Below are 18,130 nucleotides of genomic sequence, written 5' to 3'. Positions count from 1 at the left end.
AGGGAGCCTGATGTGGGACTCAATCCTGGTACTCTTGAGATCACACCCTGAGCCGAAGCCAGATGCTCAACCACTGAGCCATCCAGGCATCTCTGATGTACAGAAGTTTTTAAGTTTGATGTAGTCCCATTACCTATTTTTGCTTTTGTTGCCTATGCTTTTCATATCATTGCTGAAAAATCTTTGCCAAATCCAACGTCATGAAGGTTCTCCCCATGTTTTCTTCTAGGAGTTTTTTTTTTTTTTTTTTTCTTCTAGGAGTTTTATAGCTTTACATCTTACATTTAGGTTAAAGATTTTTTTTAAAGTACAACGGCACTAGTTTATTATTTTTTTAAAGATTTTATTTATTCATGAGAAACACACAGAAAGAGAGAGGCAGAGACACAGGCAGAGCCACCCAGGCATCCCTAGTTTATTCGTTTAAAAAGGTATGCTATGCCTTCTTCCTCAAAACAATCTCAGAAAAATTAAAAAACTTGATTTTTCTAGGATACCATTCTAAGATGATTATCTTAGCAAAATAGATTGTAAAACGAAACTTAAAAATTCATGAAAGTGTAAGAAATTTAAAGTTTATGAATCTGACAAAAGTGAAACACAAATATGTAGATTATAGCTGATAATTTAAAAAAATACATGTGTGGAAATAAGCATTTTGTTTTTATGAAAGCATGTCTTTATAAGTTATAAAATTCAATACAAGAATAAGGCATGTGCCTTGGCTTGGAAATCTCTCCTGGCATTTTAACTACTACTGTTGGCCAGATGATAATTATAGTGGATATTACGACAGGTGTGAAGTTGGTTGTTTTTCCATATGGCATGACTAGACAATGCTTGAGGTTTCAGTCAACAGATCATTCAAGAATCACTCAAACTACAAGTCCTGGTTCCCTTGTTGTTGCCTGAAAACTTGCCATTGATCATCTTTGACAATATCAAAGAAGCCCCAGTCTTGTACTTGCAGAATGGGAGTAAGGTACTTTAGAGAAAAGCCCAGCACTCTTTTAAGTAATGTGGCATTTCCAATACTCCTGACTGCCCAGAGGAAAAAAATATATGGAAAAAAGGGGACACACAGACTCTGAGTCTGAAAATGATTTTGAAAAATTGGGGCCTGAGTGCAAAGATGTTTTAGGGATTTGTTTATTGCACTTAGTTTTGCTTTCTTAAAGTATGTATGAGAGAGATAGTAGGAATAATTGATGTTTAAAAATGTCTAGGGACACCTGGGTGGCTCAGAGGTTAAGCGCCTGCCTTTGGCTCAGGACGTGATCCCAGAGTCCTGGAATCGAGTCCCACATCGGGCTCCCTGCATGGAGCCTGCTTCTCCCTCCGTCTGTGTCTCTGCCTGTCTTTCTCTCTCTGTGTCTCTCATAAATAAATAAATAAAAATCTTTTTAAAAATGTCTAAAAGGCTTTTACCATTGGTAAAAATTGAATTACTAAGTGAGAAAGTAGTTATAGTTTAATTCATACATTTTTTTCTCTCTCTTAGTGGTACATAAGTAATGGTGTGTTTTATAGTAAACAATGTTTTGGAGTCGGTGAAAAATGATAATTATATAGCAAAGAAGTAGTTGCAAATACATTGGCTAAGAGAATGAGGATTTGAAGAACTCTTGGTTTGGTGGTATAATGATCAAAAAAGAAATTGAACAGGGATAAATTCTTAGTTCTTTTCATAGTTCAAGATACAGAATGAGAGAAATCTGATTTAATATACATTCATTTGGTGGGGAAAGGAGGAAAGTCTAGAGACTTTAGCTGACCACAGATTAATTATAAGTTAGCAGTTAATCTAATGTGATCATTGTCATCTGAAAGACAAAAGCCTCCGTAGAAAGGCAGCTCACTGAATTGTGCTGAACAGACCAACATTGGTATACTTCCTGTTTATTTTCCTTCCCTTACACATTTATCACCATCTAAATAATAACCAGAATATATTATATATTCACCCAGTTGTACTTTTTAAAAAGATTTATTGGGATCCCTGGGTGGCGCAGCGGTTTGGCGCCTGCCTTTGGCCCAGGGCGCGATCCTGGAGACTCGGGATCGAATCCCACGTCAGGCTCCCGGTGCATGGAGCCTGCTTCTCCCTCTGCCTATGTCTCTGCCTCTCTCTCTCTCACTGTGTGCCTATCATAAATAAATAAAAAAAAAAAAATTGAAAAAAAAAAAAAAAAGATTTATTTATTTAGGGACGCCTGGGTGGCCCAATGGTTGAGCATCTGCCTTCGGCTCAGGGCGTGATCCTGGCGTATCACATCGGGTTCCCTGCAGGGAGCCTGTTTCTCACTCTGCCTGTGTCTCTGCCTCTCTCTCTCTGTCTTTCATGAATAAATAAATAACATATTTTAAAAAAATTTTATTTATTTATTAGAGAGAGAGAGAGTGAGCTCATGCCTGTGGGCATATGCTCTGAGTAGGTGGTGGGGGGAGGGGAAGAGGGAGAGAATCCTCAAGCAGACTCCCCCCTGAGCCTGGACTCCAAACTGGGACTTGATTCCTTGACCCATGAGATCATGACCTGGGCCAAAATCAAGAGTTGGAGGCCCAAGTGACTGAATCACCCAGGCATCCCTCATCTTGTTTTCTTATTTAATATCTGCCTCTGTGACCAAAATGAAAGCTCTATGAATGCAGGGAGATATTCATATTTTCTTCACTGCTATTCCTTTATACCTATAACAGTGCCTGCCACATTGATCCTCAGTTAATATTTGTTGAATTAATAAGTGGATTGTGTTCAATTTAAGGGCCAAATTAGAGACAGTTTCAAGCTGGCGTATATTAAAAAAAAAAAAAAAGCATTCAGGATAGTGAGTGGTCTGAAGGTCCTTAATAGGTGTTCTGCAACCATGCACTAAATAAAGGAAGAACGGGATACCATCCCGATATATGTGAAGGGCTGTCACACAAAAGAAGTGGCAAGTGTGACACTGACTGAATAGTGAAGGAAACAGGTACATAAAGGAGTATCACCCAAGCCACAGGTGGCAGGAAAGAATAATAGGACTCTGACATGTTCAGTTCTTTAAATATGTGTTAGTAGAGATATATGGCAAGGAGCAAGGACACAATGAGAGTAGCAAGGGAGATAGATGATATTAGAGGAAATAAAATGAATTATAAAACTAGAAAAAAATAACTATAAAAATGTTACAGTCTGGGGTCACTTAATGGGCTTTCTACACTTCATTGTCCCAAGTTGATAATGATAATGAACTCATTCCCCCCATTCTCTTGTTTCAGAATGTGGTTTTCAAAGGCAGTTATGTAACCTGTTAAAACCAATCACCAAGAAGATAACTATAACAGAATAACACTGGTGCTTAAGGGGGTTCCTGTTTAGGTGGAGAATGTATTTCTAAGGAACACCTTGTTATCTGTAGATGTCAATAGAATAAATCCAGCTTTTCAGGTCAACTCCACATCCTCTTGCACTTTCACTAAAGTAAGGTTATTGTCTTGAGTCTCAAAGCAAAAGAAATGTTAAATGCACTACACTCACACACACACACACACACACACACACACACACACAGCAGTTTTAGGAAGAATTACAAACTGAAAAATCTAGAAAAGTTGACTCTCAGACTCAAATGCCCAAAGACACCAGGCTGAGAAAATGAAGAGAAGACATGTTTTGAAGGAGGCTGTGAGACCTGGCAAAGACTCCGAACCTTATCCAAAAGAGAGCAGCTTTTGGTAAGGGCTGTGATATAAGCATGTGGGCCTGATTGTTATTGGATCTCCTAAACTTTTTTCCTTTAAAAAAAATTTTTTTTTATTTATGATAGTCATACAGAGAGAGAGAGAGAGAGAGAGAGAGGCAGAGACATAGGCAGAGGGAGAAGCAGGCTCCATGCACCGGGAGCCGACGTGGGATTTGATCCCAGGTCTCCAGGATTGCACCCTGGGCCAAAGGCAGGCGCCAAACCGCTGCGCCACCCAGAGATCCCTGATCTCCTAATTTTAAAGAAGGCCTCGAAGTCCATATTCTTATGTAATATTTGCCAATTTAAAAAAGTGACAGGTAATTCAAGTATTTTAACACTGTACACACCAAGTGAGATCTATCTGAAGGCTGAATATGGCCCATTATCTCTTTGGTTTACAACTTCTGCTTAGGTCACGCCAGGGGCTCTGCTGACCAGAGCCTGTCAGGTTCAGGCCACCTAGGTCATGTAAGTGTTCAGCATCCTAGGACACAGAAAAAGTGATCCAATTCTTCCTCATTATTGGGAAGAGGAGAGGATGGTGATAGAAGGTCTGCGGTGCACACTTTTAACAAATTGTCCTTTTTCTCCAACATTGGGACTTGCTTTAAACATGCCAGCATCATTCAAGAAAAGTAAACCCAGGAGCAAGAAGAGGAAAAATAAATCCAGAGGGAAAAAAAATAAATTGAGAACTTCCCTTCATGTAATTCCCTCAATTCTTACTAAGGTTTTAAACTTTGCTGAAAAGAGACTAGAAACTTGATTCAGCCGAGATGTGTAAGGAAGGGGAGAGCTGTGCACACAGAATGAGGACTTTTCATCAGTACTGACCAGAGTGAGTAATTAGCTCTCCACAACAGGGTTGGTGTTTGAGGCCAAGCCTTTGATTTGATGTCCTTATACTGGGGCAGTAATTATCAGAGGCTCAATTCCTTTTTTTTTTTTTTTTTTTTTTTAAGGTTTTAGGTTTAAGTAATCTCTACACTCAGCATTCAGGCTTGAACTCACAGCCCTAAGATCAAGAGTCACATGCTTTACTGACTGAGCCAGCCAGGTACCCAGTGGCTCTATTACTTTTTAAACCAGAAATTCAGGGGGAGGTGGTAGTGGTTTTGGCTAGAATCTAAATAAATAGCACAGGCGGTTAGCAGCAGCTGCAAGCAATCTATCTTCCTCCTCTTAGCTCCCTAGCCACCATGAGTCCTTTCGCAGCTCAGCTTTTTGGAAGAAACAAATGGTGCTGCTCACAGCATTATTGGGTGTGGTTGGTACTGTTAAATTGATGCTACATTGTTTGTAAATGCTTTATTATACCTTACCAGATTGTTGTAATTTAGTGATGAAAGAAAGTGTTTCGTAATTGCTTTGAAAACTGTACACACGCAAAGTGGATATTTATGGTTAAAACTGAAACACGCTGAAGGTCAAGAAACATCCTATCTTTTATCCCCACAGTTTCTAAAAATGTCAATAGACGTTTTAATGCTCATTTGCTTAAAAGCTTTTCAAAGATCAAATTTTAGAAATAGAAAAATTCATCGTCCAGTATAAAGCTAAGAACTTGCTCAATGCCAAAAGCTTTGCTCTGATGATGTAACTCTATGAAAATTGTCCAAGACATATATATGTTCTTTCCACCAATTTACTTCTGAAGATTGGTATGTGTTTTTGAAATATTTATGAAACATTGTTTCCTCAGATAAACATACAATGCATAAACACTGGCAAGTACATTTACCATATTTTCAAAAGGGAATACTGTCAATCTCCATATTTTTTTTTAGCAATTACAGTAAAAAATAGTAACATATACCAAGTACCTAGTTTATGCCAGGCACTATGCGAAATGCTTTACACACCTAATCTTAATTAATACTTAAAACACTCTATAAGGTAGATATTATCATTATTCTCAGATGAGGGAACTCAAGGAGAGAGAGATTTGGTAACTTGCCCAAGTTGCTAGGAAGTGGTGAGGATGTGATTAAACCAGATTCCACAGCCATACATTTTAGTGCCTACAAGAAAGTAAAACTTCATTGATGTGTGTCATGTTAAGAATTTGTGAAAATTCAGACATGGGCTAGGATAAAGCTTTGGACTATAATAAATTGTTAAGCAATTTAATGTATGATATTAAAATGAATATAGGGTCTACTCTACTTATCAAAATACTTGAAATTATTTAGCAATATGAACTGCCACATGAACAATATCCAAATTATGTAATCTTTTATGTTTCCAATGAGAGCTGCCATTTTTGTAGTCACTCATTAATGTTATTTAATTGAAGTAATATAACTAAATTTAAATATGCTAATACTCTATTGAACTACATGGCTTATTATTATAGGCAGATATATAAAAGATCAAATTATGACCACTTCAGAGTCCTGCAGCCTCATGTTTCACTGCTGTCTCCTTCACATGCTATTCTCAATCCATTGTTTTATTTGTGGTCCCTGGACAGACCATGGAATTTTCTCTCATTTCCCCATCTTTCAGCCTTGTTTGCCTTACCTACATTTCCCACTTAATCTTTTAAAATTTTTTGAGTAGGGGTTGAAATGTAACATACAAAAAATATAAACAAAATATACTTAACACTGCCAACACTTCGGTAACCACCATCCATTCAAAAATTAGAACATGGTGGGCACTCCAGAAGCTTCCCATTTTGCTTTTTTCCAATCACAATCCCCTCTCCCCTCTGTACTATCTTGAATTTTATGGCCATCATTTCTTTTCTCTTCTTTTTAGTCTACTACCCAAGAATGCAGCCTTGAACATTATAGTTCAATTTTGCCTATTTTTTGTTTTATATAAATGGAATTATATGGCATAACTTCTGTGTCTTTTTTTAAAGATTTTTATTTTTTAATTGAAATAAAAATTCAATTTAAATAACATATAGTATAACACCCAGTGTTCATCTCATTGTGTTAAAGATTTTTTTATTTTTATTTTTTTCAAGTGATCTCTATACCGAGCGTGGGGCTTAAACTCAACCTTGAGATCAAGAGTCACATGCTCTATGGACTGAGCTAGCCAGGCATCCCCTGTGTCTGTCTTCTTTTACTCAACATTGTGCCTGTGATATTTGTCTTGTGTAGCTTGTATAGTTGTTGTTTCTTCATTTTCATTGCAGTATAATCGAGGTTGGCAAAGGACTGCCTATGGCTTATTTTGTAACGTATGGTATGTTGGTACTACAATGGCAGAGCTGAGTAATTGTGATGAACATCATGCGTCTCGCAAAGCCTGAAATATTTACTATCTGGCCCCTTAGAGAAAGTTTGCTGACTTTTGCAGTATAGTGTTCCATTGTGTAAATATACGACAATTTATTTTTCTGATCTCTTGTTCTTGGATTTCTGTGTTGTTCCTGCTTTTGGGTTATTATAAATAGCACTTTCTGAACATTCTTGTATATGCCTCATGGTACACATGTGTACACATTTACATTGGGTATATCTTCAGCTAACCAGATAATGCCAAAGCATTTTTCCCCCCAAAATGGTTGTACCATGGGCACTTGGTTGGCTCAGTTAAGCATCTGCCTTTGGCTCAAGTCATGATCCTAGGGTCATAGGACTGAGCCCTGCATCAGGCTCCCTGGGCAGCAGGAGAGTCTGCTTCTCCCTCTCCCTCTACTCCTCTCCCTGCTCATGATTCCTCTATTTCTTTGTCTCTCAGATAAATAAATAAAATCTTGGAACACCTGCGTGGCATTCAGCATTTGGGTGTCTGCCTTAAGCTCAGGGTGTGATCCCGGAGTCCCGGGATCGAGTCCCACATCGGGCTCCCTGCATGGAGCCTGCTTCTCCCTCTGCCTGTGTCTCTGCCTTTCTCTCTGTGTCTCTCATGAAAAAAAAAAAGTAAAATCTTTAAAAAATTAAATAAATAAAATCTTTAAAGACAAAACCCAAAATGCTTGTGCCAGTTTACTAACATGTGGTATTAGTAGTCTTTTAAAATTTTAGCCGTTTTGGATGATTTGTAGTGATATCTCACTGTGGTTTTAACATGCATTTTTCTGGTTACTAATAAGGTTAGTAACAGTTTCATATACCCATTGGCCATTTGGATTAACTATTTTGTGAAGTGCCTGTCCAAATTCCTCGTGCATTTGAGCCCAGAACTGGGGGAACCGCCCCACAGGCAGTCAGGGTTATGACCTTACACACCTTCCCGCTGGGTCAGCTACATGGGTTACAGTAAGAGGTCCGGGGCTGAGGCAGGTGTCCTGGGGGCTACGTGGCATCATTGGCCATTCCTCCCACTGGAGAGTCCCTGCTTCGAGTGACACCCACTACCCCCTTCCTGGGCCTGTGGAGCCCGTGGGCTGATGCCCAATAAAGGCAGTCGGTGAGGCAAAAAAAAAAAAAAAAAAATGGGTTGTTTGGTTTTTCCTTACAAAAGGAAAGTTGCAGTTGTATTTTTTCTATTCTGGTTACAAACCTTTGTCTAAGTCCCACTCACCCTTTACATCTTAGATGAGATGACCTTTCTTTTAAGGAATCTTTCTGGATCCCACCAATCAGGTAGAGGTGTTCTTTTTTTCTGCCTCTATAACCCTCGTACTTCTAGCATCATCTGCATCATAGTGTATAATGTACACACTGTAATTGAGTATTTATCAGTGTCCCTCAGTAGGATGCTCACTAGGGTGCAGTTTCATAAAGAGCATGGACTAAGCTTTATTTACCTTTGTATCCTAGCTCTTAGCTCAGTAGGTACTTAATAAATATTAGTTCATTACTCATTAGATGAGTAAATGTCCACCCAGATATAAGAAGTATGAGGTAGAGTAGAAAATATAAGTTACATTGTCAATATAAATGCATACTGTATGCCTTAGCAGAGGTTCTCTTCTCTCCCAATTCAGACTGGGATCTTTTTCTTCCACAATAGTCTGGATTTGTGAGGTCTTATTGTTCTAAACCAAATATCTCACCATTTCAAACATAATGAAACTCCTCATGTAGGTTTTACCACCTGGTTGGAATTTTGGCAAGGCACTATGACCTGAATAAATTTAGTCACTTTAGACCGTTTGAGGAAATTCTCATGAACTTATTAGACTCGCATACAGAAAATTGAGTTGGACCCACCCTTCTTTTCTCCCTCCCTCCTTCCTTTCCTTCCTTCCTTCCTTCCTTCCTTCCTTCCTTCCTTCCTTCCTTCATTCCTTCTCCCCTCTTCTACCCTTCCCTCATTTCTGAGCCTTTATTCACTTCTTGTTGATTCTTTCATGCATTCTCTTCAGTGCTGCATCTTCATTCTTCTTAAAACTTCTCTGTCATTTAAAATTACTGACCACGTCTTCCTTTTTGAAACCCTCCCTTTCCTTGGGTTCTTTGATGCTATATAGTCCTGAATGTCTTCATTCTCTGTAATTTTTTGTTGAATTGTCCTCAATATGGCTAAATATGCCTGAGAACTGAGCTTGATATGCTTATGCTCTTCCTACATTTCCTCTTTTTAAGACGTTACTTATTTCGATTCCTCCTGGAAATCATCATCTCCAGCTAGGTATCTAATAAGAGTCTCTACCAAGCTGTCCATCTCAAATGCAACATGCCTGTGTTGGAACTGCTTTTTCCCAACACACTGACTCTGTTCAGGATGCCTCTCCTACTGTAAGAGGCATCATTATTTCCACTGTTACTCAGGCTCAGTTACACACTTACTCAGAAGCAGGAAGTCATCCTGGATTCCTCATTCTTTCTGTCCCTTCATATCCAGCCAGTCACAATCTGGTAAATCATTTCTTCATAATGTCTTATATATGCCCCTTGCATTCCATCCTACTGCTGCCCCCACATGCATGTCCTCATTGTCGACTTGTAGCCTTGACCACTACAAGAGGCCTTTTAAATAAATGTCCTCACTTCTATCTCTTTCCACTCAGTCTCACATTAATCTTCTAAAAATACTTCTCTGGATCTAATGACTATTCATTCCAAAGCCTTTATGGCTACTTAATTCCCATAGAACCAAGGAATCTTTCCTTAGCCAGGTCACAGCATTTCATACTCCATTTATTTCCAACCTTATTTTTTCCCTTTCTCTAATAAAAACCCCCCTTAGCTCACTGCTCTAGTCATTAGTCCTTGAATATGCCTCAACCTCTTAACAACCTTTTTTCTGACTGTCTAAGCCCTATTTGTTCTTCAGGGTCAGTTAAAGTCCTAGTTTGAGTTTCAACTGATCCTATTCAAAATTGATTTTTCCTTTTTCTGACACCACTTTATCTTGTACTGTAATTTTTCATTCATTAATTCAACAAAACTTATTGTCCATTGTTCATGTGCCAAGCACTGTGCTAAAAGGTAGATATGATATAGTTTCTGACCTTGAGGAGTTCATGGTCTTGTCTAGTTTGTCTAGTTTGTCTAGTTTGACCATTTAGAATACAAAATACTTGAGGGCAGAAACCATCTAGTTTGTCTAGTTTGTCTAGTTTGACCATTTAGAATATAAAATACTTGAGGGCAGAAACCGTCTTATTTCTTTTTGTATTTCCAGTACTTATCAGCCTATCCTCATATGTCATATGTATTGATTGCTGTTAACAGTGGTGATTAAAAAAAACAGTTAGAGTTTATTTTAATAAGGAAGCAAGTCAGAGCCCAGCAAAATTTACTTAATATATTTTACATAATTTTACTAGAAATTCAAAGCTACCATCTGTCCTTCTGTTGGTTTTTTTGTATTGTAAAAAACTCTTTTAATCTTAAAGCTGTTTGTGCTTTAAAAATTCTTAAGGCTATTATTATTCAGATTATTTTCTGGGATTTAAGGATGAAACTAACACATTTGGATCATTTACAGAGTTTAACTATTCGTTAAGAAATTCTGTAACATGCTCCTTATACACTCACACACTCTCATAAATACACATTCATATACAATAATCCAGAAAACTTGTCACAAAGATTGTACCAAAATCTCACTAGTCTCACTTGGTAGACCTGGCGTAAAGCCATGAGGGATAATAATAGTTAACTTTTATTAAATGGATTATCCTGTATTATCCTCTTTAATCCTGAAAACAACTCCATTATATAAGCACCATCAGAACCCTTCTTTTTCAGATGGGGAAACTGAGGTATAGTAAGGTTTATAAACCTGCCACAGTTAGAAAGAGCCTAGATTCAGAATCCAGGAACTTTGATACCAGAGTCTTCTGTGCTTAACGACTATGTTATTATTTCTCCAATGGAGATGTAAATAATGGTTCAAAATCCTCCTGCCCACCCCTCCAAAAAAAGTGTGGGGAAGCAGAGAGGGAGAGAGAGAGAGAGGAAGAGAGACAGAGAGAGAGGGAAAGAGAGAGAAAGAAAAGCGAGTAAGAGAGAGTGAGGGAGAGAGAGGGGGAGAAACAGAGAATGGAACTGAATGGGAAATAAATTGTCCAGGATAATCAGCCATCCTAACACAGGGCACTGGAAATTTCAGAGTCTCCTCCTCTTGCCCCACTGAGACTTTACTCTCTGTCTCATGTCCTCTGTTTGGAAAAAAACGGAGGAAAACAAGGTAAGAGACAGGCTCATCATGAGCACACACAGCTGTCACCAGACCATTTTGTTTCCTGAAAGGTTGCTCACAGTGGCCTCTGAGAAGCAGGAGGTGCCACTATTCTGTACTTACAGCAATCCCAGGACGGAATTGCCAGTGCTCAACAGAAGGCTGGCATGTTTTACCCTACTCCCCCACACCCTCTAAATCATTCCTCTATACACTGGAGTGGCAGGTGGAGGTCAGAGGCAACAGAATAAAGAAAGGTGGTCTGGGCAATTGGAGTGATAGAGAATCTTGGCTTCTGAGGCAAAGGCAAAGACAAAACCAAAACATAACAACAAAAATGTGGAATAATTGGACAGAAAGGGGCACCAGGAGACTAGGCGCTTCTACCAAATAGGAACCAGATGCAACTTTAAAACATGTGCCTGCTTTCTATGCTAACATTTGCAATCTATGCCCATACTTACACTTCATAGCGTGACACTCTATGACCTTCTCCAAACACCTAGAGTGGAGGTATCGATTATACTCCTTTCACAGAGAGAAGTGCTTCTTCTTGCTAACAAAATCAAAATGACTTCTGAAGAAAGCTGTAGATGTTTCTGATTCAAGCATGACTGCATGTATACATATTCATGTGAGATTGTTAACATGGTTAGAAAGAAATTAATGAGAAAAAAATGTCAAGTTATTTTAAGCCCTATGATCCTATGGTGGGTTGTGCAGCAATTCTTAAAGTGCAGATCAAAATGGCTCTGGCCTAAAGTTTATGAGTAGACAAGGTTTCAAGTTAAGGAAAGTGTGTGTTTGTGTCCTATAGATTACAGAAACTTGTCCTAAAAATAATTGATAAGAACAATCAGTGAAGAAAACATAGCACCACATCACAAGTATTTCTCAAGTGATGGTTTTTGAAAAATGATAGAAAAAATTCACATGATTGGTTAGTTCTCTGATTATCACTATTATCTAAATCCACTTTTAACTTTCAGAATTAAAAATTAAGAATGTTGACATTTTTTTCCCTTTGGTAGCCTTAGCCTTAGATAAAAATAGAAATGTGAATATGTTAAAACTATATGTACAGATTTTATGCATGTCCCTGGAAGGGAGTTTGCTTGCTGGCTAGCTCAATTTTTGACAAAGAAAAATGGGCTGCTCTTGCTTCTAGCACAAAGATGCACTGTTCACAGAACAAACCAAAAAATGGAGAATTTGTGTTTAAGTTGAAAAGAAAATAATATCCAACGTGATAATTCATTTAGTATAAACTTTCTATTAACTGATAAAATGTGTACCTTATTAGAATAACAAGTGTAACTTTGTAATAAGAACTTAGAATACTAATATCTGGAAGTTCTAACAGCAAGTAAGACATTCTGAATTTTATTTCAGTACCCCATCATTAAAGACATTGTTCTGCTTTTTAAAAACTCGGTTTTATCCATGTAGTTGTATACTCTAAAGTTTCCAAAAGTATTGAGGCAAAGTATTTGTGAGTTTGAGCTGCCTCTGTTCCTTCCACAGGATTGCCATCTGGGCTTGTTTATTTGTGTTTCCAACTTTCTGGAACAGGGAGTTTCTCTGTTAGGCACGGGGCACCAAGCAAAGGAAGTGTCTTACAGAAGAGTATCTTTTTTTTTTTCTTTTCTTTTTTCTCTATTTTCAAACTTCAAGTTTAACTTGGTCAAAAATATCAAATGACTAGCACAATCACAAAATTTTACATAGTTGGAAACCTCAGAATTATCTTAGCAAATACTCTTCCCCACGATGCAAATCATATACCCTACATGCTACCTTCTTGTGACTTTCAGATCTTTTTCAAGACCCAAACTGTCATTAAGGCTATAGCTATTTGGCTGGGAAATCAAACATATTTGTCTATCCTTTTAAAAATAAAAATGAAAGAAATAATTCCAAGCAGTTTTTCTAATTTTATAAAATACATGAGCCATATTACAAAAAATCAAGCAAACAAACCGAAAATCTTTCAAAATATAATTAGGAAACAAAGCATTATTGTTAGATTTACACAATCTGATTGTGAAGAATAGTTTAAAAATTCACAAGCAACACTTAAAAAAACTAATGCATTCTCTTTGAAAGATTTCATTTAGCAAATAAAATAGAAGCAAAAATTACCTTGTAAAGTAAAATCCAGCAATACATATTCGTAAGCAAATTCTGTCTTTGTTTCCACTTGCGGTCTCTTCAGGGTAGAAAATATTTTTCCAGGGCTGCTATCATCAGGGTCTTCTAGCTTTCTAAGTCCGCACCCCATGGCAAAATCTGTAAGGAATTAAATTGCAGGATAGGGGAGGGAGAGCAGCAAATTCTGTTGTTTAAGCTGAAAAAAGAAAGTTACAGACTTAACTGCTTTGATTTTTTCAGCTAAACCATAGGTAGTCAAAAAGAAAACATTTGAGTCCAAAGAAAGGAGCTGAAGACTTTTTCTATCCATTTTTCTGTAAAGTCGTTGAACCCATGATGATTAAGCTACAGCTCTAGGAGGCTGGGCTTGATCTTAGGAGAAACATGCAAGCTGCTACAACTTAGCGGAGAATTTCCATGCCACGTCAATTTACAGCCAGCCCCCTACCAGAGTTCTGTCGCTCCGGGCACCAACAGTGCTTTGTCTGTCCCTGTTGGCTGGATGATAAAAGAGGTGTCCAAAAACGGAAATAAAAGGCAAAAGTACAACTCGGATGGAATTATCCACAAATAGAGGATATATTCAGGCATAGTGGCATGCAATTCTTTTTCTGTTTTCTCTTTTCCCTCTTTCCTGTGCCCACCCCCTCCTTCCTCTTTGCTACTACCAGAAAAGCAAAAGGAGGGAGGAAGGGAGGGAGAAAGAGAAAGAATGAGAGAGAGAGAAGGAATGAAAAAAAATGGATTCTCAACACGGTTGGAAACAAGAATCATTTCCAGAAAGGAAGTCAGCTTTAGGAGGAAATTGCTTCTGGAGTCTAAAAGGAGAAAAGTAATGTGTGTGTGTGTGTGTGTGTGTGTGTGTGTGTGTGTGTATGTGTGTGTTTTAAACAAACACTTTAGTCTTTAGGTAGTACTTTTGAGGATTTCTTTTCACAAGAAGACTCTTTGCTGGAAACATCATAGACTAATAAAACCGCCAAATAATAAAAAAATTCATACTAAAATATTTTAATAAAAAGATTTTATTTATTGCAAAGGAAGACAGTTATATGAATAATTAGTTTCCCCAACATCCTTAAAGTTCAAAATACTCCACAATTAGAAGGCTTATGAGAGTTAACTATTAACACTTTCACAGGTCCCAAAGTATCCTTAATTAAAAAAAAAAAAAAAAGCAACAAAACTGACAATTTGATTCATTCAGTAAATTGCCATTTACCTGAAGTCAAGAACAATTTATAATGGACCAGTTATAATGTGTGTTTACTGCATTTTACCACATAGAGCTCAGGTAGTATGGTGCACTCATCAAAACTGAGTCCTGGAATCAGACTGCCTGGCTTCAAATCCTGCTTCTAATGCCTACCACAGACGTGATCCTGGGCAAGTTACTTGACCTCTTCAAGTTTCAGTTTCCTCCCCTACAAAATGGAGTTAATAATAGTACTTACTTCATGGGTTTGTTATGAAGCTGAATGAGATAATCTTCTCTCTTATCTTAACACTATGCTTGGCTAATAGCACAAAATAAATTTGTTAATGTGCTTCCATTATAAAACAGGGTTGAGAATAGTAATAGGGAGGAAGTGGTTCTGCTACCACTCCCATTATTTACAAAATAAACCTGATCACATTTCAGATTCTAGGGAACATAGCCTATAAAGATTTTTTCAATCATATTGAAGAGTGCATATGAAAACTCTCAAAAGGGGGGGATGGGTTAGTTTGTCGATCTCTATGACCCTTTGTCTCTTCCTTCTGCATACTTATCTTTAAATAGTATACTTCTTGGGAGTTATTTTATTTATTTATTAAATATTTTATTTATTTATTAATGAGAGACACACACAGAGAGAGAGAGGCAGAGACACAGGTGGAGGGAGAAGCAGGCTCCATGCAGGGAGCCCAACTTGTGACTCAACCCCGGGTCTCCAGGATCACACCTTGGGCTGAAGGTGCCGCTAAACTGCTGAGCCACCCGGGCTGCCTGGGAGTTATTTTAACAGAAGAAAATTCCACAGTCCTTCATTCTCATGGATGAGCATGGTTGATGGTAAGCAATTTCAATTTGGCTAAAAAGACAGCAGATTCTCACCAGTGTGACTCATTTCAGTGCTTTCGTGTCTGTCATTTTTCATGTCCTCTTGTATGGTGGGCTGTGAGCTCCTGGGTAGTGGAAATGGCATATATGAAATTCACTAGTCCCTGTTGCAGCACCTGGAAGATGACTTATTATGTCCTCATTGTATTTACTAAGTGCCTGCTTTATTTCAGGCACTGAACTAGACACTGGCTGGGGACACAAGATGACTAAACATGGCTTCTGTCCTAAAAAAACCTCATGGTTTAATGGAGAAGACACACTTATAAACAATTTCAATATGATTCCACAGCTGAGGAGATGGAAGTACGCATAGGATGCTACAGAAACCCAAGAAGGGGCTTCAACTCAGCTTGGAGGATGAAATCTGAGCTGTCTTGAAGGATGACTATCCATAAAATAGATACAGGTGGGGAGCATGTGCTAGGGAAAGAGAAAAGCTTGAGCAAGGTCACAGTATCATGAACACTATGGCATGAACTTGAAAGAGCATGAAGTAGTTGTAAATTGCTAGAACATAAAATTTGATATTTTCTTTCACTAGGCGGTAAGAGAGGCAAGAGCTAAGTTGCAATGGGTCTTATATACCACACAAAAGGAATTTGGACTTTATTTGTAGGCACAAAGGAGAAGTCAATTATCAAATGGAAAAATCAGAGGAGTAGTTTGAAGTAGGCAAGTAACAACACTTTGTATGTTTGATGAATCACTATTGCTGCTTTGAGGAAAATGGTTTTAATGGGAGCAAGAATGGAGGGAGGCCCGCTCAGCAGAGTATTGCAGTAGTCCAGTTGAGTGCTTGCTGATGACTTAAGAAAAGAATGAATATGGTACATTGTTATGCCCTTAAATATACTTTTTAATCTTTAGTAAAAGGAACTATAAAAAAAGGAACTATAGTTCCTTCATAATTGAATTATCACTTTCATTTTTCCTTCCAAAATCCAACAAAATAAAATTTTATTTGACACATCATTATCACCCAGAGTCCATTGTTTACAACATGGCTCACTCTTGGTGTTGTCCATTCTATGGGTTTTGACAAATATATGACGTGTATCCACCATTGCACTACCATACAGAATAGTTTCACTATCCTAAAAATCTGGGCTCCTCCTATTCATCCCACTCTAACTTCTTGTTTAACTCTGATGCATCTGGCAATTGTAATATAAAGGTTAAAATATGGATTGAAGTCAGTTTCTCCTACCCTGATATCCAACTTTCACAACCACATTTGTCTCCATGGATCATTTTTTACCATCATGTTTCCCCTGGCTTGTCATATATTGAGCACTTGTAGTAAATAGGATAAATTTTTGGAATAAATGTTTTCTATCATTGATCATCTTTTCCATATGGAATGACATGTTTGCTGACAATTCTAGATTTCAGGGAGAGCTTTCAGTTCTGTATTGCAAATAGGGTTTCCCCAAGTGCAGGCTCTTATTGGCTGTATATGATGAAGATATATTATCAATTCTTGTCTGTGTCCTAGTAAGGGCTCACTTAGTCTTTGAATGAATGAATGAACTTTATGAAAACATTCTCCATAACTGGTAGCAAGATATTCTCATAATTACTACTCAAATTTGGATCAACTAAGTTCACTAAAGTCTGAAAGCTTCTAAGAAATAATCATGTATCATCCAATTGTATCATCCAATCATCCAATAATTATGAATCATCCAAAATTATGACTCACCAATTCCAATTATGTATCATCCAATTCCCTACAAAGTTTTTGCATAATAGTAACTTCTAAATCCAATCTATTTTATGTGACCCTGATCCAAAGAGGTAAATTCAACAATAATTCAAGTACTTTTTATGGAGCAGTGACTACATATGTAGGGCACACGTGGACACAAAGATGAAAAGCCAGTTTATCTTCTCCAGAATTCACAAGCTAGCAGGCCGACGCTGAGTTTTAATTAATGCACTGTTAGTTTCTTAATGCAGTCAAATTTCCTAAGTAACTAATGACATACTGAAATCACTATTTAAAAAAGGCTTTCTTTAATGATTAGAAACGTCACACTAATACATATAGTCGCATATATTAAGATTTTTTTTTAATTTTTTTTTAATTTTTTTTTAATATATTAAGATTTTATTTTGACTTTTTATTTTGTTCTATAGTCTTCTCAACATTACATATTTAAAAATTTTTAATGGCTGTATAATCTTACAATGTCCCACAGTTCATAATATTATTCTTTTAAAAATTTACTGAATATTTTAAAAAAGGATTTTATTTATTTGTGAGAGAGTAGGAGCGGGGAGAGGGATGGAAAGAAAGAGGAGACTCCCCACTGTGCTGGGAGGCCCAACCAGCCTGATGGGGGGGCTTGATCTAGGACACTGGGATCATGATCTGAATCAAAGTCAGATGCTTAACTGAGTCACCCAGGTGTTCCTTATTGAATATTCTTAACTATTCTTCTAGATCAGTTTTCAATGTAAGGCAGAGCCCTCTGATTTCAAAGAAGTGCCAGTTTTGGTGAAGAGAGGGGGCTTTGATCATGAGGGGAGACCAAGCAGGGTTCTGGGTCCACCATATACCACTCTTTTTCAAACAGAGTAGTTTAGCCTTCATCAGTTTCATCAA

The 18,130-nt window shown here is 37.6% G+C and overlaps 1 protein-coding gene across 1 annotated transcript in view; it reads right to left on the bottom strand.

The window, feature by feature from the left end:
• Positions 1-14,307, bottom strand: part of RFTN2 (raftlin family member 2) — a 65,381-nt gene extending 51,074 nt beyond the window's left edge. The window contains exon 1 of the mRNA XM_026002601.2: positions 13,407-14,307. Coding sequence (XP_025858386.2) covers positions 13,407-13,545 — 139 coding nt within the window. The 5' untranslated portion in view covers positions 13,546-14,307. The remainder of the gene's footprint in view (positions 1-13,406) is intronic.
• Positions 14,308-18,130: the final 3,823 nt, after the last annotated feature.

Source organism: Vulpes vulpes, chromosome 16 (assembly GCF_048418805.1).
Source record: "Vulpes vulpes isolate BD-2025 chromosome 16, VulVul3, whole genome shotgun sequence".
In the NCBI taxonomy this organism is placed as follows: domain Eukaryota; kingdom Metazoa; phylum Chordata; class Mammalia; order Carnivora; family Canidae; genus Vulpes; species Vulpes vulpes.
The sequence above is the reverse complement of the archived record's forward strand: the minus strand, read 5'-3'. Positions and strand labels throughout refer to the sequence as shown.